This window comes from Athene cunicularia (assembly GCF_003259725.1).
Source record: "Athene cunicularia isolate RWA chromosome Z unlocalized genomic scaffold, athCun1 chrZ_part1, whole genome shotgun sequence".
Lineage (NCBI taxonomy): Eukaryota > Metazoa > Chordata > Aves > Strigiformes > Strigidae > Athene > Athene cunicularia.
This window is the reverse complement of record NW_020799142.1, coordinates 23,768,936-23,795,136: the sequence shown is the minus strand read 5'-3', so window position 1 is coordinate 23,795,136 and position 26,201 is coordinate 23,768,936. Positions and strand designations below refer to the sequence as shown.

The 26,201-nt window shown below is 37.3% G+C and overlaps 1 protein-coding gene across 7 annotated transcripts in view; it reads right to left on the bottom strand.

The window, feature by feature from the left end:
• Positions 1-7,731: 7,731 nt before the first annotated feature.
• The window catches only part of PRLR (prolactin receptor), a 130,011-nt gene continuing 111,541 nt past the window's right edge, over positions 7,732-26,201 (bottom strand). For all 7 annotated transcript variants that reach the window (XM_026865633.1, XM_026865637.1, XM_026865636.1 and 4 more), the window contains 12 exons: positions 23,322-23,432; positions 22,262-22,394; positions 20,030-20,199; positions 19,042-19,208; positions 17,350-17,491; positions 15,818-15,950; positions 14,452-14,621; positions 13,008-13,177; positions 11,865-12,009; positions 10,935-11,034; positions 9,919-9,988; positions 7,732-9,278 (listed from right to left, as the gene is read on the bottom strand). In XM_026865633.1, coding sequence (XP_026721434.1) covers positions 8,259-9,278; positions 9,919-9,988; positions 10,935-11,034; positions 11,865-12,009; positions 13,008-13,177; positions 14,452-14,621; positions 15,818-15,950; positions 17,350-17,491; positions 19,042-19,208; positions 20,030-20,199; positions 22,262-22,394; positions 23,322-23,391 — 2,490 coding nt within the window. In that variant the 5' untranslated portion in view covers positions 23,392-23,432 and the 3' untranslated portion in view covers positions 7,732-8,258. The remainder of the gene's footprint in view (positions 9,279-9,918; positions 9,989-10,934; positions 11,035-11,864; positions 12,010-13,007; positions 13,178-14,451; positions 14,622-15,817; positions 15,951-17,349; positions 17,492-19,041; positions 19,209-20,029; positions 20,200-22,261; positions 22,395-23,321; positions 23,433-26,201) is intronic.

Sequence of the window (26,201 nt, the reverse complement as noted above, 5' to 3'; positions counted from 1 at the left end):
GTTTCACCCGTGGTGAGCGGTGACAACTGGGTGGGTGCTCCCGGCGCTGAGGCGGCAGGCTGTGCTCGGCCTGGGCGACGACAGGAGGCAGACGGGCAGTATAAAACCCCTCACCCGAGGGAGGTGTTACCTTTACAGCCGGGTGGATAAACTGAAAGATGTGAGAGCTGTAATTGATGACCCATTTCTTCCTTCCTTTTTTTTTTTTTTTCCTTTAGAATTGTTTTCTCAGCAAAGAGTACTAGCACAACCTCCTACAAGGCTGGGAAAAGCGGGAAGTTCTCCATTACCTCGCGGTGCCAGGTAGTACTGAAAGAAATAAGGCTTGTAATGGAGTTCCCTAGAACGGTAATTGCCGAACGCTGTCACTAGACACAATTGCCAGTGAAAGGTATTTCACAATGATTTTGGTGACCCTCGCTGTGCCTAAGGCTGAAGGCTGACTGCATCACCTACCCTGAGGAGCAGGGCCAGTTTTGTAGGAAAACTGCCTGATCTTGCTGCAAAGGGTCAGACTTTTGTACTTTCTACTAACCAGGTCAGTGCTTACATACATAGGACTCCCAAATGCTCAACCTTCCTCAATCAAACTTTACTTTTGCTAACTTGAAATCCCTGAATTTAAGTGATAATTCCATCAACACAAAGAGTCATAAAGAAGATTATAAAAGCTGTGAACTGGTGCTGCATGACCCATCTGTGTTAACCTGCCCAATTGCTTGGTGCATGCAAAGTGGGTTTAAATGCATCTGTCAGGGGTCCTTCCACATGCAGAATAGTGGGACCCCATCCTACAGACTGTGCTGGATGTCTGCCTTTTCATTTTTATGTATTGTATACTGGAATTGTTGTATTTCATGAAGAAAGCTAGAATTTGTGAAATTTATTCAAGAACTTTTATTAAATTGAAATGTGAACACCATTGCAAAGAGATTTTACAATGACAAAAGATTGAAAAGTCCATCAGAAAGCTACAAACTCCAGACAATATTGATCTTACAAGTGAAATAACTGTTTTTATTAAAGCCAGCATATTCAATATTAAGAACTTCAAAAAACATTTTAAAGCATTTTTCTTCAGATACACTTAGAAACAGTGAAGAATTCCTGAGCACTTATTTCTATACCAGTATTCTCCAACCAATGCACATACTGCATACAAAATCTATTTTCTATTGTTTCTTAAATTTTACAAAAGATTTGGGTATGGTTCATAGAATACTTGTGCTTCAAGTCATTCTGTTGCTACAGTAATGACACTGCAATAACTTGGATGTTCCAGACTGCATACAACTTCTGAAATTGTAATGGAAAAAATGCCTAGCTTGTATTGCAAGGCTAGCAGTGAAATGGTTTATGCAAATGGAAATAAGTTTGCTTTAAATATTGGCTCATCTCTTTCTTTACTGGAATGTATAGTGTTTATTCTGCATATTATTCAGAACATGCAATCTAATTTATAAATATGTTTCTTTGAGAGACCTGCTGGCACAGTTAAAGGCAAGGAAGTTCCAGAGACTTTTACCTGCTAACAACGTGGCAGAAAATGACTGCTGACAGGTGTGGGGTTTTTGGTGGGGTTTTTTTTGTTTTTTTTTTCTGGGCAGTACTTTTTCAGACCAGTACTCTCAGTATTGCTGTATTTTACACAATGACTGAAAAAAATGTAAGAAGCACAATGTAAAGATTTCAGAAGCCCAGATAGTGCCGAGTATCTGTGAGCAATATAATGCATATATGGAACTGATGGTTGTGTTATTCCAGATGATGAATGCTATTTGTAGTCAGAATAAAAAAATTACCTTCCAAGATGAAAAAATAAACAATACTAAAGCAGCTCAGGAGCTCTGAGTGAGTATAAGTGAGCAGTAGTTTCCTCTTTTGGACTGAAGGACACAGGGGTAGTCTACAGCATTAAAAAATATCCTTTGACATAACTGTATTTCTACATGTATTCTGCATGTAGAAACATCTCTTCCTAGATGTAATTTTCTGTCCTACTGAATAGGTATTCTCTGTAAGTGACTTCTACAAAGACTTCCAGCATTTTGTAATAATTCTACTCAGTGCTACATGTCTGTAAAACTGACCATTCCAGTCTTTGTAGGAATGGAAGTGAAATCTTTCCATTTTCATGGATGTCAAAATGAGCTGAAGGTACTCAGCAGCTCAAAAAATAGACCCAAAAGCAACATTGTCCAAAAAAAAAAAAAAGTTAAATAAGGAGAAGGTCCAAGACAAGCAGCATCACAAAGTAGAACAGGACATTAAGCCTTGCAAAAATAAAAGAGGAAGATGTAAAAAATAATTTCCTTATATCTAACTGCTCTACACACCAACTTCTTGAGTTTAAGCCCAGCTTTTAGTGTATCAGCACTGCAAAAGGCCACACAACTACTTCAGGTATTTTTCTTAATTATTTTTGACAGAATAGTTTCTCTTAAAATCATTGCTTAAATGAGAGAGATGTATTTTGAGATTGTCTTGGTAATCTTCCACATTTATCTCCAAGGCAGGAACTTTCTGACTAAGGAAAATGTTAACAGATACATTGTCACTGTTACTAACTAAACGATGCCCAGAAAAGTCAAGAGACCATTTAGTAGGATCCACAAAGACCTTTTTCTCTTGGAGCTCATAGGTTATTACATTATCTTTAATAAATAAAAAATAGAAGAATGCTTAAGAATGATAGGCGTATGTGTGAGACAATGTAAATGGAGAAATATGCCTCATCTGTAGATCTGTCTAACAAACTGAATGCTGCTTTTAAAAACGGTGTGGTACCCTTTATTTCTCTTGATTTTTCCTTAGGAACATAGGAGATGCAATAACAGACCAAATGAGGGGTCTAGCTCTTCAAGCCCAGGACCAGTGTCAGGTATGTGGAGGAAAATCCTGTAACTGACGGCAAGTGAATGACTACTTCTTATCTACAGGACTTCTTCTGCTCATATATGATAGCTGGTCTGTAGCAGACGATTTCAACATTTTGCCAACTCTTTAGCATTTAATAAGGCTTTACTGCTTTTGTGGACCATCTCAGGTAGCTGTGCATATTCCCACTTTTTATATAAAAGCATTTTCTTCTCTTTTTTTTCACAAACTCATTTATCACTCCTCTCAGTTTTACTAGTTCTCTTTTTTTCCCCTATCTACTCTTAGATTCGATTCTTTTGCTTCCATTTTCTGTTCTTCTTCCCTCTCAGATGTAGTCAAAATGCATGCTTATCGTCTCTGATTTCTCTAATTATCATGCTATAGTGTACTATCCTATAATGACCTGTACTCCTCTTCCATTCTGCCACATGCAGCAGTGATGTCCCTCTTCTCATCATTAAGCTCTCTTTCTATCCCCATGTTATGTATTTCTCTATATGATTTATCTTTAAACTCCTGATTGACATAGACAGGAAAAATGAAGAAATTCCCTTATTTGAATTAAAATGGTTTTCAAGGCAGGGCCTCAAGATTGTTCCAGTTAATGTAATTCAGTCTGTCTTTCCACACCCACTGGAACTGGAGTCTGAATTTACTATGAGGGTTTGAGATAGTTGAGAATGGGGCTAGCCTCCATTTTCACTCATTTAGGGACAGAGTTTGAAGATTTACTTTTCAGGAACTCAGCTGAAACCAGGTCTTTATAAATAGCAAGTACTGATAAATGCTTAGTTCCACTGCTGAGATCCAGAATCAGAGCATCTCTGGCAACTCAGCTCGTTCAGTCCTAGCAAGCTGGACACACAGGCAGTGGAAAAAAACATTGCAGGCCAGGAAGGGGACTGATGCATGGCTGCCAAGCTGGTCAGTATGACTTTCCCTACAAGATGGAAATTTCTCTGTTATTTCTTCATATTAAAAACATTTCATTTAGCTGCACATCTCAAAGATCCTATCGGAGTACTATCAGTGCAACACAAGTGATGATTCCATGACAAGCTGTTAGTTAACAAAAATGATTTGAATGTTATAAATAAGATTTTTTAAATCCTGATAGAATGATTCACAATTCACACACAAAATAAAATGCTTTTGTCTGTCTTCTTAAAGGGAGCAAAAAAAAAAAATCTGAGGTAGCAATTCTTGGAGAATATGATGCCTGATCTCATGACACTTTCTCATTTCATTTGTCTTTATGGCTTTGTAGAAGATGTCTACTATCTATCAGCTGGCTTAAATGACTTTGGTTTGCTTGCACACTACTTTCAAATTGTTTACAGTTAATAAAAAACTATGAAATACATCTACAGGCTTCATGATGTGAACCCCATGTATACAATGCTTCAGAGATCACAAAACATTTTGCTTAGCTTGAACACTTGCTGTTACTACATGTTAAATACTTAAATGACATTTAAAGCAACTGTGTATTTTCCAGCCATTTAAAGATAGACACATAAACAGATATACCACAAAATTCACCACTTTAACACAAATCATTTATCATTATGTATTTGCTTTACAGTTTGTTCTATGAAAACATATATCCTTGTAGTAGTATTATATAAGGTCAGTTTACTGCATTTTTATTAAATAATCTTTCTAGTTACATAGTATCATCAAGACCATTCTTGGCCTACATTTTATGTGACAGTGAGTTTTGGGAGCACGTGCCCCACTTCAATAAATTGTGTTTCTTTAACACTCAGGAATATTACACTGAAATACTAAAACTGTACATCAAATATGTCTTTGCTAAAGAAAAAAAGCCTAATTAGAAAGTTTAAGATAAGAGTTGTATTTATCACTACTCAAGAAAAATTGTTAATAAAATTAGGCTGAGTCCAAAGGAAAAGTAATTAATTAAAAATAGATACATTTGATTTTATGAATTTTATAAAATTAATTACTTTTGAAGTGCCTTTATGTTTCCTTTTAGGGCTGTTATGCTGCTAAAAAGTAACTCACACTTTAAGTGACACATGCATAAATTTGACGTTGAAAACATCATTAAAACTCTTCAAATAATTATTCCAAGTGAGAAATCTGACTAATGGCACAAGAGCTATAGAACTAATCCCTTTTCCTGGGGTAAATTCTGTTACACACTGTATATCAAAGGAAGTGTCAAGGGTCTGTTATTCCCCCTGGTATGTCATAATTTTACAACAATTGACTTTGTACAACTGCTGCAAAATCTCATCTATTTTCTAATGAAAAGCTGATCCTTGAAGAGCTGCAAGCAAAAATATTGTTGCAAACAGAAAGAATGAAGTATTTGCACATCCAAAGACCCATGCACTTAGCTGAAGGTTATTTTGATTTTGCAGAACCCTAGTTTATTCTCTTCTTAATGTACTTTCAGATGTTAAAGGCAACTTTCAGAAAGTATAGCTCCAACTTGGGAGTACTAAGGTGTTTTGGAAAATAAAAGCAAATCTAAGGGAAAAATAATTAACCTGTTCAGGTCATTAAAGAATGAAGTATATTTAAAAAAACTGTGTTCAAATTGTATTTAACTAGCATGTCCCTCAGAAAGTTTATCTACCTCAGAGCAACGAGCAAATGCACGTTTTCTACTCTGGCTGAATTTCCCTTTTCACAGAAGGCCATGACAATTTGGCATATTGAGACATTCATCAGCAAAGGTGGCAGAGAATCTACACCTCACAGTATAATTTAGGCTACAGTTATTTTGCAACTTCAGTACCAATTTATAGCAAAGCACAGAAACTCTTCCACTCAGTTCTCTTTCTGTGTGCATTGCTGGAGGTACACATATAGATACCTACAGTTAGGCAAGATGAATCATACACTTAAAATCTAGAAGTTTTGTCTGCCTCAGGTCCAAAGTAACTGATACGACAGCAATGGCCTGCTGCTAACCCCTTATACCATGCTTTCTTTCGTTTACAACATCTGCATAGTCACCTGTGTTTTACCCTAAGAAATCCACTAGATAAGGAAAATCTTTAGGCTGTGACTTGATAAGATTCGATAGCCTCTATGTGTCACCAGATGCATCACAGAAGGCCTGTAGCAGCATGTCTTTATGCACAGCATTAGGAGTAGGAAACAATGGCTTGGCTCAGATATGGCTATCTGTGTAAAAAAAGAGAACGTGTCTGATCCCCATCAGTTCTGTAAGATTCACTCAGAAAACTGAGTGTAAATGCAGTCAGAAAGAATGTACAGCTTACATAAATGCACACACACTGGTTGCTGCCTTGCAGAATATGCCAGTTTTGACTTGATGAGTTTCTCTAGAAAATGTGTAAGATATACTACAAACAGTGTATCTACAGTAAAATTGTCTTTTTAACTGTAACTAAAAATTCTATGTTTGGCTGCCCCCTGGAGTAGCCACTTCACTCCTTCAAGTGTTAAATAAGTGGCTGAATTAGGAATCTAACATACTTCCCTACACATTCATCAGACTGCTCTGATCAACCTCTTGAAGTGGGCAGTACATTGCCTGTATAGAGGACACAGGCTCTAAGTCTGATGCCTAAAGTAAATGTTACAGTATACATTAACACATACCTTTACAGACACACAGATTAAATTCTAAAGTCCTGCCAACAGAAGGGCTACATAGCTTGACTCATCTGTACTTTAGTACAGTGAAGGTAAAAGGTGAGAATCTGATTTGCCAAATGAGATGTGTCCTGGGACCTTCAAAATCTGAAAGTCTCTTTTGGCTGGCTCTGCACAGGTGACCTGATACTGCAGAAAGGCCGTCTCAGTGCATAAAATAATGAAAAACTGGAAAAATGTAAAGCTGTTCAGGAAGGACAAGAACAGAGGAGAGCCCATCTATAGTAAATACTCTTTCCTTCACATGTACAGTACAGTTTCCCTTACACTATGTTTCCATTTTCTCCTGAAGGTAGTGATACTGGCTAAATACTCGGCTCAGTGTTTATGAGTCATCACTTGGTGTATTTTCCTGGAGTAAATTAAACTTTTGTTTCAGGAAGGAAGGACCACAGTAAGTTCAGAGCCATCCCAGTATCATTTTGATTCTGCCTTAGGTTACATGGGATATGAGGAATCCTCACTGTTCCCACTGCTGTTCTGGGAACACCTGTCCAGCCCAAGTACATGGACTCCATTCCTCATTCCCAACACTATTTCAGCAGAGCTCTGACTCAGACTTTATGCCTCTTATCTTTGATATTGAAGGCTGGATTCCAAAATGAATGTTGATAAGTTAGTTAATTATGAAAAATCTGACCACACTTTCTTTCCAGGCTCAGAGAAAAGTGCAATATCTAAGGATGCAGAACACCATTCCATTCATGACTGGCATCAGTGGGAAAGAAGCTTTGCTCTCAAAACCTAGATTCTACTTTTATAGTTACAGGTGATTAAAAAAACATGTGAAATAAATAATTTACAATTCAAATAGTAATACATCTGCAATATATTAGAAATATAGTTTAAAAATTACTTCATATTCTTAATTAGTATAAAGTTTAATTTTATGCTTTGTATAGAAATGGTAGCTTTACTTGTTACTGCTGTCTCAGCAGAAGGAAACAGAAAACTTCCTAAGTAGCTAAATAGTACTGGGAAATTAAAAAATATTTAATTTTGCTTTTTTGGGGTAATAGAAAAATAGCTTTTAAAAATACATTGTTAAACATATGGTCTTGTACTAAAGTAGAATTGTATATTATATACAGCAAGGCGGTATATCAAATATTGACCTGATATTTTCTTCGTGTTTGGTTTGATTGGACTAGGGTATGAATGGGATGCAAAGTTTTCTGTCACATTGAGAATTTGTTATTTTACTGTAACTGGTTGAATATATTTTTTTCTATATATGATTTGTCATATATAAGAGCTCCTTTTTTCTTAAGGATTGAGAAAAAATATAAAGAAAACTTATCTAGTATCAGAATGCATTCAGAAGAAAATACACTGTAGATAAGAATGCTGTTGTGCAATGATTTATCTGATTAAGGAACTGCTCAGATCACTTTGGCATACTGACTGACCTGTAACAACTTTCATCTTGTTGAATCTGCAGTATTGCCTCAGGTTTTCTCAACTAATAGAAGATCTGCAGAGCTGAATAATTAGTTTACAATGTATTTTTCATGGCAGATAATATCCATTTCCTCATTTTGCTGTGTCAGAAACATGTGTTAATGATCCAAGTTTTATTTCCATGATTATTATCTCAACCCACAAGTTCTTTTATTTTCTGTATAATACACATAGGAGGCTAGGAACTTTTTTAAGGAACTATTTGCTATGTGGTTTTGTTTTACTGTAAATAACTAAGTATGCACTGGGCTAACTACTAGTTATTTAAAGGGCATAAAGGAAGATGGGTCCATGTACTCTGATCCACTGGGCTCTCTTTTGCACTCGCTTGGAACTGTCAGACAGTAGCTCGTATTTTTCTCAGCTTGACCTTGCTGCAGGTTCTGAGACATTTCCATTGAAGGTTCTTGAATCACAGATGTGTGATGGATGCGTGAATCTGGCATTAATACTAGAATATTATGGTCCACAACGGTTGAGACTTTAGTATATTCCTTGCTTGTTCCTGGAACAGTGTATTTTTCAGTCTTTCCGCTATTTTCTTTATGTTTCAGTAACACTGCTGGCTCCTTATCCTGTCTGACTTTGTGAACTTCTACATAATCCATCAGTTTAGGACTCAAAAAAGGTGACTTGTCATTAGGTCTGGTTTTTATGACCTGCACTGTGGTTTGGTCAGGTTTGGAATGCAAATTCTCCATCTCTCTCTGCTTTTCCATGTCGTCATGGACAGTTTCAGTCATAGGATATTGTGACTGATGCTCTTCATTTCCCACCAGAAATGATGCGATGTTCACATTTGTGGTACTCAGTGTTATCTTATGTGCATCTACAATACTGTGGTAGGCAAACATAGGAGGATGATTATCAGGTAACTGAGTTGCAGGCCATGTGGTCTCTTTTGTACTCTCATTGTTAAAGAGGATTATTTTCTGTTCTGAGGCTATACACTGAGTTTCCCAGCTCCTCTTTCCTTCTTTATTTTCTTGAACATCTCTTACATCTTGTGTTTGAAGTCTTGATGGAAAGGCACGGGACTCCCTGCACTTCTCAGAAAGCACAGAAGGGCTATCACAGCTGCCTCGGCCTGAGTCACTGTCTTTTTCCTTTGGTATAATTTTTGCATTTTTACTGGGATGACCATTGTCATGGCTTGGCATGAGTTGCTGATCCTCACTGTCCTCTATCTCCAGATATTCTATCAGTAGTTCCTCACAGTCTGATGTTGGAGGGAAACCATGGCAACCAAGAGCACTCAATAGTTCTTCAGATCTTCCTGTCTAAGGACATAATAAGATATATTGTTTGACTGTTAACCTTAGGGTTTATCTGACTTGAACAATTGTGAACAATCTACATATTCACTATACAAATACTTTTAATAGTTGTATCACTAGACCTAAACTGGATTTCTACTGCTGCAGAAAATAGTGGAAGAACAGAAGAAAATTTCTTGAGTTCCCTCAGTGGGGAGACACAATCCCAGAATTCATGTTTCTAAAATGGGAAGACTAGGGAGCTTTTGGCAGGTATGTGTTTCAATGGTTTAGGAAGAAGGAAGTGGAAGAGAATGATAGAGTGGCCATGTCCTGTCTCCTCAGCATGGCAAGAGACTGTTAGGAGCAACTTCTAGGGAAGTTCCTAGAACTACTAGAAGATCACACAGGCATTGGGTCTTGTGGTGTCCCAGGGAACTGTGTGGTCATGAACCCTGTTCTCAAATGCCCTGCTATTACTAGTACAAGGCAAGACTCTCACACATACCCTCCACATGATCAACCTGAAAGCATCACTTATTTTTAACACTGATTAAATTAATTGAAGCTGGTTTATACTTTGTTATGGTAACTGTGTTTGCTAATATGTAGTTTGGAAAAGTAAGTAATGGTGAATCCTTTTGTTGGTATCAGTGGTACTCACCTCTAACAGATGTGTATCTATGCCTTTTATTTTTGGTCCTGGAACTGGTGGTAGGATAAATGCTATCATTCTAAAAAACCAGAACAAACACACAGGGTGTAAGTATGGGCCCTATCTCTCTATTCTCCCATTTCCTTGGAATGTGACTGACATTTTAAACACTTCTCCCATATCTGATATCTCCCTGTTGGATTTCTGTTTCAATTCTACCTCTCAAGCCAGGTAACTTACAAATCCAGTGACAGTTCATAAATTACTCTTAGATGTATTTATAAGAATGAGAGCAGTACAAGTGTTATTCAACTGGAAGTGTAACAGGGCTAATGACCCTTTATTGCTCTTTAACCTCCAGTCTGCTAATAATCTCTGTAACTTCATCACTGGCCAAGGAACAGCTATGTGGGGCTATGTTCAGGAGGATTAGTGGGCCTGTATGTACATACTTGACTATCATCTAACTACTACTAAACAAGATTTACGATGAATGACTTCTGATGGCTTTTCCATCAACAGTTTCTATCTCTTTCTTTCACTCAGCTAGGATTTTTTGCAAGACTTGTACAAAAGTGATAATCTTCGTGACACCTTCTTCTTTCAGATCTGATTGAAATTAGCAAGCGTTCTAATAAATTCTTTGGGGAATTGACAGACAGGTGGGCAGAACGACAACCTAATAATATAAACTTGTTTCCTTTAGGAAATCAAGTCAAAACTAAAGGGTGTGTCTTCTACAGAAGCAAGGATACTCCAAATGATGTTTGCTGAATAGTTACATGGCTAACCAAGATGGTCAGATGTAACAGAGACATGTCTTTACCAATTGAGAATTTAGCCTGGTTTCCATAAAGAACAGAAATACCTCTTTATCAGTTGCAAATTTAAAGTCAGACACCTGTAAGTTAGAGTTTATAAGGGGACACAAAATCTATAGGAAATTGAATAAAGTGTTAGAAGTCTATTTTTGAAAAGTTTGCTGAGATTTTCAACTCTGTGAAATTGTGAAACTGATGACTTACCTGTACCCTTTCAAAACCACTGTCCAGCTCATGATTAAACATATAAGAGATGACAAAACACCAACGATGATCCACACAACCATATCTTTTACTCTAAAGTCTAAGAAACAAACAGATTTATTTAAGGATGCACTTCTAGCATATGGATAGTCATCATGCAAAAAAATTACTTTAAAAAAAATTACTTTTATTTTAAAAATTGGTCTAAACCACCAAATTTGGTATTGAATCTAGAGGCCTTTATTAGCATAGATGGATCTCACTAATCATTGTAGTATTTGGTAATAAATATACTTTTCATTAATGTCACTGTGCAGGAAATAAACTCTCAGAAAAATGCTACAAATGTATACATACATACAAATGTATGAAAATGAAACCTTTGTCAAAGCCAGTTGTAGCAATTGTATTCAAATCCAATTATGCCAATATTGTAATCATTTAATTATCAAATACATATTATACGATTAATTAAATGGTGAGTTAAATGATGTAGACTAGATATTTTTAAGGATTTCTATTGTAACATGACACTTTTTACATTGAGGTGTTCATTCCAGATAAAGGGTAATGAAGAGCTCTTACGGCCTGAAGGCAGTCACTCTTTACTGTCTATGTAGCAGTTTTAACACAGTTACTGATATTCTTCTAATTAAAAGCTACCATCATGCGAACAAATGAGTCTATAAACAGAAAGGACATGGTTTAAATAAATTATGAAATGGATTCACCTTCTTAAATCCAAAAAGTAATGAAGGGGGAAGCTAACTTGGTGTGGTGCAGGGATGCTAAGAATTCAGTTACATTAGCAATGATGTTCTCACTTGTCCTAGGGAAACTATGGGATGTTAATCCGCATGGGTGCCCATGCCACGAACACCTAACAGAAGTATTACACGAACTTTACGGAAGCGACACCTGACCACTCACCAGTAGGGATGTGAATATATTTTTCTGAGCTCCATTCACTCCATGATCCATGGTGGTCTGGTTTGCAGTGGATCTGTACAATGTACTTCTTTCCAGGATTTAAACTAAACATTTTATATTGTGTTTGCTGTCCAACAAAAACAGTCTGGAAATTAAATAAAAATCATAAAATGCATATAAAATTGAGACATATTTCTATGAAAATCACAGTTAGGTTTAAGTCTTGATAACCAAGTTGGGAATATAGAACTAATCTGGACAGCTTCCTAATAATTTTTATGCAGGCATGAAATAAGGGTACATTTATTTTATTTCTATAGTTCATCTTTCTAACGTAATTCAGTGGGAATGAAGTCTGGCTCTGGTAGACTGTGCAAATTAAACTACTACAAAAACACGTCATTAGCATATGGCAAATAGGGAGAAACTTTGGTAATGGTGGAAACTGCAATGGTGAAACGAGGAGAGGGAGGCAAGAAACAGAGATGGGGAAAGAAAATGTGGAGAGAAAAGGAATGTGGAGTTGATTGAACTGCACAGGGTAGTAAAAAGCAAATCTTGCTATGGCCAAGGGGAGTGGGAAGTGCAGAGGAAGGGAGGGAAGGGAGGAAGGAAGGGAGACATACAGAGATGGCTGGGAAGTACTGCAGAAAAGAAAGGGATGCAGCCAAAATACTCCAAAGCTGGAGTCTTTAATTTGCTGCCCATTTGTTTGAGTTGCAGATCCTGGCTATAGACATGTATTATTATGTTGCCATGACAACTGTCACCTAATGGCTGTTGGCACAAATTTAAATGATTTTACATAATGCCACTGAGCTTTCTGTTACCTAAGTGCTTGTGGTTAAGAACAAATTATCACAAAAGAAACCTGAGTAAATGAGAAGAAATAATTTAAACTGTAATGCCAATATGAATAAAATATAATGGTCACAATTAAAAATAAGTACTTTATCACCTGCTATCGTGTGACAGCATCCAAAATACCAGGATTTTCAGTAGGAAATCACAGACCACACAAGCACTTTAGAAAAATGATGAACTACTCAATGTGCCTGCTTCATTATAATCAGGCATGGGACCTGGCTGACAAAATCTAATTATCAGAAAACATCATCCAGGAAAAACTTCTAACATCCTTACCTCCCATTCCTCTCCTTCTTCAGGCTTTAGTCGCAACTCATATTCAAGAGTAAGCCATCCAGATCTGACATCAGCCAGTGGGGGTGGAGACCATGACAAGACCAGATATGGTTTTGTATTTATTGGCTTTTTTAATTCCAGAGTCACATTCACAGGAGGATCTGGCTGTACTGTTAAAATGAAAGAACTGACAGTAAGAGTCTAAATGATTTTTTTCTTGCATCTTGGGAAGAAATATAAAATGGTGTGAGTGGTGGGTTGCCACCTCCATTGTGTCTAGTAATTTAGAACTGATGCTGGAATACAGGGATCAAGAGTTTCCTGATAAAGTAAGCATGGGTTTATGAATTTGAAGAAAAAAAATTAAGAACAGTAAATATGTTGAGTTCATGTTGAGATTTGCCTTAACTATTTATCACCAGAAGTAATTTTTTCTTACATTACCATTTATTGTTGCTTTTCCCCACAACTAGTTTCAAAGTTAACTTCTTTAATGCTGTGTTATGGAAGTTGTGTTTTACCATAATCTCATCAAAGTCGGCATATATATTTAGGAATGCTGAAAACACAAGATGTAGCTGATGAAACTTGTTTTGTCCTCCTCCCACCTTTTACATTAAGAAAATATAACACCTACATGCATACATAAGGATATTTAAAATAAAACAAACCAGTAATATTAAAGTCCTGTCTGTATCTCAAAAATAAACCAAAATGGAATGCAGGTTTCTGCTACGGTCAGGTTTGCCGCTTCCTCAGTTCAGAGGCAGAGCTTCTGCATATGGTACATGTATTTTACTGCTGTCTGAAGCAAAGCTTCATCAAGTAAGTAGTCAGGGCATGGATTTAAAAAATAAAATCTTTTCTCCGGCAGCCCCTTTCCAGTTGCTAGACTCCTGGCAGCCAGATCATTGATAAAAAAAATGGTTATCAATTATAATGTTCTGTTTCCTTAGAAAAAAACCTTAAATACTTGTCCACAGTGACTCTGTGGAAAAAGTCTGAGAAAAGAGATTATCAGTACACTGCTATAAAAAGCACTAATTCAGCTTCTCCTGGGTCTGGAAACTACTTCTAGGCAATCAAATATAAGTATTATTATTTAAAAAATCAATTTTCTTTCAGTTGCTAGTAGAGTGAAAAAAGATTTTAGCCACCTAATCATGTTCCTTAGGGCTTGACTGAAAGAAACATGGAAAACCACTAAATGGTTATCTGAATGCAATTTTAAAGCTTTTAGCATTTTTATGCTTCATTTGAAAATAAAATGGTAAGAGAGATGAACACCGACTTATTATTACACCAGATAAGATCTTGTTTGTTCTTACAGGGTTTTAACTTTGATATAATACTATACATGAGAAGAGCTGGAATTAGAGTTCTTGTGTCAAAACCTATAATTTTGAATTATTTGGTTCCATGGAAAATAATTTTGATCTCTTACCGATGTAAGTCACATCCACATAATGAGGATCAGAGACGTTACTTCCCATTTTGTTAGTTGCCCTCACAGTAATATTGTATATCGTCCAGAAGGAGGTGTGTTTTTTATTGAAGTAGCATGAATTGGGGCCTGCAGTTTTGTAATCTGGACATTCATAAACTTGTTGTTCTCTGAAATGAAAGAATCACAGTGATGAGGTTACACAGACTAAACCACCTGACATCGATTACTAGGAGTCCAACATTATTCAGGGACGGATGAGATTTTTTACGCCTGGCAATGTGAAGAAAATCAGAAAACTGCTTTCAGACTAAAGAGTCACTGGATAATTCCAGAGTCTGTAGCTAGCATGCATTTTCCTCCCAAAATAAAGACTACAAATCCTGAACAATTTAGGCTGTTGTAGATACAGCAGTAGCCTAGTAGAGTGCAGCTCCTACTTTTCAGAATGCCATTGTCTGCTGCATAGCCCTTACAGGTTCCAGAGAGCCAGTAAAAGTGATTGCTGGAGTCTTCTAACCCATCTATTAAAAAATGAGTATTTCCAGTATTCATTTCACACTTACATGAGTTCTGCATTTCCAGGATTTATTTTGGTCTTTCATCACCTGTTTCTGTAAACCTCTACTTTGTACCTGTGCTCCAAATCCATTCCCAAGCTTCCCAAAGGGAGCAGGGATAGGAGAGAAAGTTTGAGTATGTAGTACTTGTTTCCAGACTCCTCTGTGATGCACAATAAAGAGAAAGTTGTGGATATGGACCTCACACTCTGCCCTGGCTGGCTGGACCAGTACCTGTCTTATTACACTAAGACCTGGCCCTCAGCTAAGTACAGAGTTTAGCATCCGGTTAGGTCAGTCCAGGGCTGAGCAGTGCTGGGTGAATGGAAAATAGCTCACAGGACCCAAACAAACTATTGACTACTCCTCTAAAATTAATGTTTAGTACTTGATCTAAGTTCCAGGACCAAGCTTACTGCAGAAGCCAGAAGGCATTCATGGCCTGTGTGCAAAATAAGCATTATCACAAGGTGAAAATTTTAATATCTGGTCATTATGGAAAGCTTTATTTCTGGGGCTGCATGACTGAAGAGCTACAGGACATTTGTATTGCATACTATTGTGCAGCTGCTGTGCCATGGCAACTTTCAAGGCAGTCTATCTTTCATGGCAGAAGAATTCACAGAAAAACCTCACAAAAGAACCTATTTCAATCTTAAATATGTTGCTGCTAGCGCTATTCCAGAATATGTCAGTTGGACAAAACCACATGCTATGAAAAACGGCATTGCCAAAATGCAAAACCAAACAATATTGATTTTCCAGGTCCTTCCAATAAAACTGAACAATTATACACAGCTTATTACCCTTCTTTGCTGTAAAGCAAAGTGTAGTTGGTAGGATGTCCTCCATCTGAACCAGGTTTCCACCAACAAGTAAATGTTTCCTTTTCTGGAGAACGGCATTTTATTATTGTAGGCTTTTCAGGAGGTGACTCTCCTGTAAGAGATAAAGAAATTAACTAACTGGTAAGTTTTATGCATTAGGTCAACCCTGAATTCATAAAGCGATGCCAAGCAGAGCACAGGAGAATACTTGTTTTTTCTACAAGAAAAAAGTTTTACTTCGTATTAGCATAGGAAGGGAAGTATAGTTCACTAGTTAGGGCAGCAGCCTGTTACTTTGGTCTGGGTTCAAAACCCTCTCCCACCGCAGCTGTGCTGATGAGCTGTGTTTTAGTTCCCTGGCTGTAGCTCCTCTCTACCCCCAGATCTGATAAGGGGTGCTCGAATACTATCATAGCCAGTTCTATAAAATGAATTAAAATACACTCTGCTACCCAATATATTTTCTACATAAACCATTTTTTCTTTAAAAAAGTGCTTTAAGATGCTTCTGATTATTTAAAAAAATATGCTGTCATTTGTTGGATTTTACAGCAAAAAAATGAAAAAAGTAAGTATTTGCCCATTTGTCTATGTCCTTGACAGTAATTCTTTCCTGAAGAAAGAAGTGATGTTATGCTCAATACTCAGGCTACTTGCCTGATTGCTGCCAAGCAATTTATAATTATTTGGATTCCTGATGATGTTTTTATAGACTGAAGCAAAGCACTTAGGGCAGAGGAAAATGCTTAAATTTTGAATAGGATGATGCTAGTCAAACCCATGATGTGACTGAAACTTTTGAAGTTATATATTTGTGGCAAAATAATGGTCTTATTACATCAATAATACGTATTTTCTACTATTTAGAGTAGGGACATTGATTTTTAAAATTACTAATTGCCTAAGGCAGATCTGAAAATGGAACATTTAAAAAATATTTTTCTATTAACAGTACTTCAGCAATCTCCATGTCAAATAATGAATGTTAGTGACAAAAGAAGATTTGAGTCAACCTAGCTAAAGTGTTTGACAACAGGACATGATGTCATGCATATTTAATATGTCCACTCAAACCCAACAAAACACAGATAATTACTTCCATGTGATAGTAGCTGCAGGTGTTATGCTCTGTTAAGACATGGCAGTGCTTTCAGTCCAGTAACTAATGAACAAATAAATGATTCTTACACAAGTGGTGTTACCTGTTCTCTATAGCTATAGATTAAATCAGCATGATTTTTAAATAGAAGGATAGGAACAATCAATTATTGAGGCATACCTGTATGAGAAGTGACTTCCTAGTATATCCCAACCTGTTTGTTACAGCTAGCTGAGTGGATCAATAAGACTAAATATGCAATTACACACAAAGAATGGTAAGATCACCAAGCTGTTCCTCCAGCACTATGAAGTATCTGCGTGAGGAACTGTGTTTTCAGAGCTGCCATTTATGCACTTTTCACAACACTGAACTGGCTAGAATTTAAAAACAACTGCAATCATTCACTTACCACTGGGGATCTGAATGCGTTTTTCGGAGCTCCACTCACTCCATTCTCCATGGTCTAACATACAACGGACTTGAACAACATACTTCACCCCAGCTTGTATCATAGTCACTTTGCACTGTGTCTGCACTCCAACAGATATTGTCTGGAAAACAAAATGGACTGGAAATATAATAAAGAATTGGGCCATTTTAACAAATAAACCATAAAGGAGTAGGCTTGTGTCACTGACTTCTGAAAGGCAATGGTTTCAGTCAGAAAAATAAGATGTGAATTAGAAAGAAGCAAAGGCAGTGACTTAACAAAAAAACCTCACTTCAGTAACACTGAGATTCCGACACTTGAGAACATATTTAATTTAGACTTCCTAAAGTTAGTATTCCATCAGATCAACCATTCAAGGAACACTACAGACAATCCAACTCACGGATAAACCCTCTGCATAAATGCTTCTTAGTGGCTACTTTTATTGCTTAAAAGTAAGTGTCTTCCTCAGGCCCTTTGAATCTCTCTTCAGAAGTCTTTCAAGACACATAGTCTTCTCCATCAATAAGGCATCAACAATTTAGGCAGCACTAAGGCCATCTGACTATGACTTTAAGAATGATACTTTATCCTGGTATCTCAGTCTGGGAGTACTGTGTCCCACTATTAGCAAAATGGCAACAGCTGGGAATGCCAATGGATATAGTGTATGTGAGTAGGACACCCCAAACTTTCTGAGAGGGGGGTTGCCAACTGATCAGGTTGAAGAGGATGATGATGACTCTCAGCCCAATTAAACAGTAATTAGGGAATGAGAGACTTCTGAAACAAAGAGTATTAAAGAAGCATGACAGTTTGTAATAGTGTGGGGGGCAGACTGGAAACTTCAGCGGTAGCTGAAGTTTAGTTTGAAGCTATCAGAAGCTGCTCTGCTAGCACCATGGCCTCCACCTGGGCCAGACAGAGCAGCCTTCCTCTCTCATGCTATGAGCAGCTGCACTCCAGACAGTGTGGGCTGCAGCACACAGGAACCCATGCCTCTGTGTATGCATGTGACCATGTGGGTACCTTCTCACTGATGTGTGTCTTAGCAGACTGTAAGAAGGGACATGCATTCACATTAAGGTAAAGCATCCATGGTCCCCTGCAGAGGTGGGTGTAAATAGGGGAGTCTGTATTCCCAAGAAGGTGAGGTGTGCTTGTAACCCACCCTTCCTGAGAGAGGGGAATTTCTGTATATAGCATATTTCTGGGACTAGTTAGAGAAGTGTATTTATAAATATGTATGTGTCTGTTAAGATTTTTAAGTGCCCAGTATTGTGATTTATTTGTGTATTGCTGATACTGACCTTGACTGCATAGTTAACTGATTGCTTGTTAATTACATCTTAATGAATCAATAAACTGCTTTGATCCTGATTTGGTTTAAACTACATGAGTCTTTTACTGTGACACTTGGGAACAGACACATTTATAAAAATTACAATTAAATATTATATAAGTGGGCTAATTTTTTTTTTTTTTTTAGTATATGGCATTAGGACAATTATACAAATACCTTGAATTTCAGTGTCTCTACAAACACTACTATTTTTCTTTCTTTAATCAGATTTGGTTACAGTCCTCAGAGAAACTTTTTGTAATACCAGTTCAGACAAGAGGATTCGCTGAATAGAACATTTATACAATAAATATATTTTTTTCCATTACCTCCCACTCTTCCTTTTCCTCAGGTTTCAGTTGTAGCTCATAGTGATATACATGTGAATTAGAGCTGACATCAGCTAACGGAGGTGGAGACCATTTTGCCCAAAGATACATTATGCTAGCAGATGTTTTTGTTTCTAGAGAGAGGTTCACAGGAGCATCTGGCTGAACTGCATAAATGAAAAGTTTGCCATTAATGATTTAATTTTCTCTCAGAAAAGGCACTTCCTTTCTGGTTTTGTATTTCATCACATTAATTTTATATCATTCAGTACTTCTGTGAGGGAATAGTACAATAGCCTTTTTTTACTTTCTCCCTCATAATCTTTAACTGGCTACTGATTTACCACAGTATCAGCAAATCTTAGACTTTACTCTGAATTTGTCAGGCTAAGGAAATACAAATCATGATTTCATTAGGCCAGTCTTGCAGCATTAAAATGTCAGACATTTAATAGCTAAAAAGGCTAAGTACATTTATCATTACAATGTGTAGATTATGTGTATGCAGAAAACAGAACAGAGTTAGGAATATGAAATACTACAAAAAGTCCAGAGTGCTTAGGCAGTTATTTTTACCCTTCTGAGACTACAATGCTGGCAGACAGAAAAAGTTGGAAAATGTAGGAAAAAAGTTGGAAAATTTGGAAAATGTATGTAGTTTAACCTAATTTGAAAGTTTTATAATCTGCAGTGCTAGCAACCTGCAAAACCATCATCGAGTCCAGTTGAAATACTGGAGATAGATAAAAACTGGAGTCAATTTTTGAGTCAACGTTAAAATGACAATAAAATATGTAGTTATTTAATTTATAAGTAAAATGCAGTTTTCACATAAAGATGTGTATTTTAGATCATCTGTAGGTAAACACTCCTCCATAGCAAGTTTCACACCATGAGGAAAGAAATCTTTCACCACTACTTGTTCTGGGATTAAAACCCACATATACGTCCAACTAGTATGTTTTCCATTTCATTCTTCCCTTTTTACCTATGGAGGTCACATCCACATACTGAGGATCTGAGCTGTTACTTCCAATCTCATTCGTTGCCATTACAGTGATATTGTATGTTATCCAGGGATTAGTGTGGTTTTTATCAAAGTAGCAGGAATTGGGACCCGACGTTCTGTAGTCTGGGCATTCATAGAAATTTTCTTCACTGAAATAAAATGATTTTAAAAGTTAAAAGTTTAGGAAATAAAGCAAAGCAGATAATACTCTAGTAGTGGTCTAGGTTCAGCAAAGAAATTTGAAAAGTTTAACTTTAAATCTATATATAATCCTACCCCTGGGAAACATCTTGGTGAGTGTCAAATGCTATTACCAAAAATGCTTCATTACTATTTTTACTGCAGTTGTTGAAGATGAATGCTTTTAACCCCATTTTTATACATAGGAATATGCCAACAAAAGAATGGAAAGAGAAATTTCCAGAGACAGCACAAGGAAGTATTAAAAACTGTTTAAAAGCAAGTTAAAAGGCAAATTAAGCACCTTCACTTTCACTAAAGAATAAAAGTAGCTAAATATCTTCTTTACCTATTTCCCCTGGAAAGTAACCTGATAGGCCCTATGGCAGAGGACTCTTACTGATTATTTTAATTTTAGCAAGATGTTAATTTGTCTGCTCATCACAACTGTCTCAACAAAATGCATGATGTCTTACCTATTACCTTTATATGAGTCTTTGGCTTTTTTAGGAGAGGGATTGTTTTGTACTCAGTAAGCTGAACTGGGTAATATACCCAGGGCCTATCTCAGGTGTGAAGAACAGCACAAACCTAAAGCACCAGCTGAAATGGTTCAAGGACGCACTTCAGTCCCACTGTTATGCTTTATGAACTGCTAATAACAAAGTCTCTTGGTTTGCAGGCAGTTTTGTCTCAGTTCACAAAGAAAAGTTGGGAGTAGGGAGTACCTGAGAGACAGACAATGAGCTAAGAAAGGCAACTGTGGCCCAGATCTGGAGCGCTCAGCAGTGCAGCAGATCTAGTGAAATGCATAAGCACTCCTATCCATCCATAAGCAGGACAGTTCTGGGCTGTGATAGGTATGACTTAAAATGTTCATTAAAATTTGTTTTGATCAAGATTGCAACATCTGGATTTTCACAAAATAAAAGCTCTCAGATCCCTGTTGAGTGTGGTAACTTCATTAAAGGCTGCATCTTTCCTGATAGCAATGATTTGGACTTTATTAACTGAAGCAGGGAAGTCTGAGTCTCTAGCTTTACCTGTTCTGAACCTCACTGGATTTATTCAAAGAAATTTAATCTTTGAGCCTCCCTGGTTACTTGGCCCTGTTCTGAGACCTCTTGCTTTCCGGAAGAAAAGGCATAGTTATACAAAGAAGCACAGGTTAAGCTAAACATACACATTTTATTCTTAAACAGGATGAGGGAGTCACAGGCTTTACCAAACAGTAACTTTGAGATGCAATACCCACATCTGATTGCACTCCATTTTGGGAACCACAAGGATGGCTACAAATCCAGAAAGGGAAGCAAAGACTCTTTACAGTTTTTTTTTTCAGATGGGGGTTTGCTGTGCAGTGGAAGGGACAGGCTCCTCATCAGGGTGCCCAGGGCACCGCCTGCCCTCACTGTCCCTGCCCAGCCTCCTCGGGACCTCCCCACGCACTGCCTGGGCCCCAAGTCCCCATTTCAGCCCCCACAGCCTCCAGCACCCCACAGCCCTGCCCTTCCCAGTCACCGCCTGTCCAGAGCCAGCCCGAACCTGCAGGCTGATGTCCTGGCCCGCCTGGGCTCAGCCTGTCCCCGTCCCCAAGGAGGTGGTCGGTCCCAGTCCGGGTTGCCCCCAGCCTGCCCTGCTCCCTGGGTGGGACAGGCCCTGGATGGAGGCCTTGCCCTGCTGCCCCCGGGGAGCCCCCATGGCCCCCTGATGCTCACTCCTCAGAGAAGCACGCCATTCAACTAAAAGCTGCGTGCCTCCTGACAAGATGGACACACTACACCTTTCCCAGCAGTGGGTTTTTAGGTCGGATGTGTTTCAGCAGGGACAGGCGGAACGTTTGGGCTTGGTAGTTGTCATGTTTTCTTCCAACAGGGTAAAACCATTCATCCATCTCATGTAGCCCTTGTTGGCTATCTGAGGTTTAATATGGATTCATAAAAACACCTTTATAAAACAATGCTATAATTCCCTCATTCTGTCATAATCATCACTTGATCACTAACAGAATACATATGCACCACTTGTTACCTGTCCTTGCTGTAGAACAGAGTGTAATTGGTAGGAAGTCCTCCATCTGAGCCAGGCTTCCACCAACAAGAAAAGGTTTCCTTTTCTAGAGAACGACATCTTATTATCGTAGGTTTTCCAGGGTATGATTGACCTAGGAAAGTGCAGAAATCCATCTAGTTATATTAGCGCTGGACAACAATTTTTGTTGTTATTGTTGAACGATAAATTCATCAAGGAATGCTTTTTTGAGGACACTAAAATTGTTTGAAAATATGGATTGAATTTGGCAAATAAATATGCTGGGAAAGGGCCAAAACTTTCAGAAAAGTAAACACATTTTACCTCAAACTTCTAAAATAGCTACTAAAAATTAATTTACTCCTTTTTCAAATGAAAATCTCTTCTTTACCTAAACTTAAATAGTGTAGAGTTATCTCCAGATTAAATTAAAAATCTTGGAAGTAAATGTATGACTTTCTATTTTCCTAAAATATCCAAGATTTTTATTTTCAGGTCATCTTAAAATTAAATTTCACCTTCAACTCTGCAACATAATCAAAATTTCACTGTGCATATATTTGGGGTAAATTATAGGTAAGACAAGTGATAAAAAGAAGGAATCAATGGGCTAGATATTTTGCGTATTGGCAACCTAAATGTCACCAGTTGAGTATTCCCTAATAATCCCAATACTTTTAAGAATATTTCCTGTTAAGGCTACTTGTCATTAACTTCTATGAAGAGCACAGACCATAAATTTACATGCATTTTGACATGAAAAGCATGTGGCTTTTTAACCTAAGCTTATCTGTATTTTATTAAAGTTCCATACGACTATCTCTAATAGTGTTACTACTCATATGATGCTAATTCTGAAGGTGACAAGCATGCAGTGAGTGTAGGGATGCAGTGAGTGCCTTTCACCATCGCCACCACTTAATCATTAATATTAAGAAAAGGGGACTCAAGCCATTTTCAAAATCTCTAAAAAAATCTCCAGTGGTGGTCAGGATTGATCAGGTGAAGCCTCAGACCTTTCTAAAGGAAAAACAAGTGTTTCAGGAAGTGGTGTTCTTACCAGTTGAACCCACTGCAGTCAGAGCAAGTAGCAAAATAATTTGAACTGATGATGTCAATTTCTGCTTCATGATGTCCGCTTCTCAGGAGGGAATATCAGATCAAGGAGTCACTGAAAAATATGCCATCATACAATAGTCAATAATAATGCTTGACAAGTAATATCAATCACATGGCTTAATCAAAGTCCTTTTTGAATTGTGGCAAATTGATTCCTGTTATTTCTAAAAAAAGTGTGGCAACACCTATAGTTCTACTTCAGAAGCAGAAAACCTGAATCATAGAGTAGTAAGTAGGTCTTCCTGAAAGTCTTTGAATGGTTAGCAGTGCTAGGATTGCAATTCCGTATCATTAACAAGTCTTGCATGTTTATTTGGTATCTTGGAATACTGTGTGCTTTTCTTAAAGCTCTAACTTTATTCTCCTCATTAATTTACCTGAGAAACCAGCCTTTTAGTAACAAGAAATACACTTTTCTTGATGATGATACAAAGAAGAGCTCAACATATTTGAACTCTGAAAGTCCTGAAAACAGAAGGTAAAGAGAAAATATCCAAAATTTACTTAGAAGTGTATGATTTTTGAGCCAATAGCATGACTTCTGAATATATGTTACTGGCAATGTTGAATTTATGATCACCTGAGCTGAAGAATGCTACTCTTTATGTACATTCTACTCATTGTTTTTACTGCATTTGATTTTGCAGTAAAGTGCCAAGATGAGAGAAAAGAAACCAAGAAAAAAGTAGTGTAACTTCACAGCTAATTAATCAGGTGGAAATGAAGGATGGGATGCAATCATCCCTCTTCAACCTGTAAGGACCAGAGGCAGTGTCAGCTGAAATACAGAAGTGCAAGCGGGAAGACACCCTCTGCGAGGACCCAGTCCCTGCAGTGGGCTGACACCACTAGATGTCCTCAGAATTCAGGTTACAGCTCAGGGTGATCAGGAGTCCCTGTTGCTTCGAAATCTGTTTGCTTAGCCTGAAGAAAAGACAGAATTACTTAAAGCAAACCTCCCGCTTCTCCCACAATATGCTTTCTGCTTGAAAATGGTGACAGGAGTCGGCTATTAGATCCCTGGTAGCCAAACTCACTCTTTGAAACGAAAGAACAATTTACTATGTAGACAGGAAACTCCTTACCTCAGCTTTCCACTCCTACCAAGCACATCTGACAGGTATTTGCATGCTTGAAACACATTCAGTGTAGTACAGCGTGGGAAAAAACTGTCTCTTTGCTGAGGAAAAATTCTTTGTGGTTTATCAGATGACTCAATTTTCATTATGCAATTCATTTTCTGTATCAAGAAGCTATAACCTGACAGCATTTAAATGTTTTTCAAGCCCAAAGATAAATGAAGTATCAGTTAATATAACTGAGTCTAAAACATGTTTACTGTGGGCAATGTGCAGAACAACAACAGTTGGCTACATTACCACAAACCACTTCTGAATATCCAAGCATGTTTTACACATGTAACTGAGCTACAGGCTGCAAAATCACATCTGGGTTAGTTTTAAACTCACAGCAATCTGGGCATATACAATCAGTGGGAAGCAAACTATTTAAATATAAATTCCAGTTTTGTGTAAGCACATGCAAATTTCATAACTATAAACAAATGGCAGGCACAAACATTAGTGTTTAACTTCAGAAATTACCTGAAAACTTGGTGTTATATAACAGACCGTTGAGTTCATGCAAGAACAAGCACATTTTTCTGAACTGAAGGTGAAATAATGAACTATAAACTGTAACTATTTCATGTATATATATGTTATACCACTTACAGTATTTTATATATTTCTAAAAATAGTTGGAACATTTGCAAAATAGAGCACTTTCAAACTGAGACTCATACTGTGCTTCCCTATAGGGAACCAGTACTACGATGTTTTTTTTACTTTTACAGATGTATCTTTTTGGTGTGAAGAACAGACAGATAAGAGAAGCTGTAAAAAAATTAAATTTGTCAATATAACAAAAGAGAGAGGTATCATCAAGAAAGAGATGTATTAGAGCACTCTGCAAGAAAAACAGGATAATTTTGGAAACTGAAGACCTAAAGAACCAAATTAATAGAAATAGGATTAAATTAATGCATTTAAACCCAAGTGTTTTTCCTTGGGAGAATTTGTTTTTTAAAAATGATTGTGAACCACTGCTGTAATGTGCCTGTGAAACAGAACAGGAGATATAGGAGAGGAATACGGACCTGTTAGTGCCACAGATTAAACTCTATGTACAATTATTGGGGAAAAAAAACCCACAGGTTAACCTATTCCAAACAAATTTAGAACAGAGATACAAAGTTGAGCAGGGGACACAGAGGCTGTCTCATGATGGTGATTTAAAGAATTGGCTTTTTACTCCATGCAAGGAGGGTTGTCTACTATAAACATAGCAGGAGATAAGCATCAAAGGAGGGAAATAAGAATGTGTAAAATCTAGCAAATGTTGGAACATGAATAGATGGTTATAATTAGCTCCAAAAATTGAGAAAAATGTTGCTATCACAGCAGTGAGTTTCTGGAGTAGTCTTTCAAACACAAAAATCCTGTTTAGTTTTCCCAGGTAGTCTGATCGCTTATGAAATATGACATAGGTGTTTGTGACAGCTGAGGACTGGATTTCGTGATCCAATATATGCTTTTCAGGCCAGTGTTTTAATTCAAGTTTCATACTTTGAATTATCAACAGTTAGAAAACTGTGCAGAATTATGAGATGGCTGGATGTCCTATTTTAAATTCAGGATTTAATGTAAAAATATTTCCTATTAAAGAATTAGCAGAACCTGTGTTTATTTGAACATTATGCTTAGAAGCATCCTAGAAAAGCTTCGTTCTGATACTTGTATTGCTTTCTGAAGGAATTCAA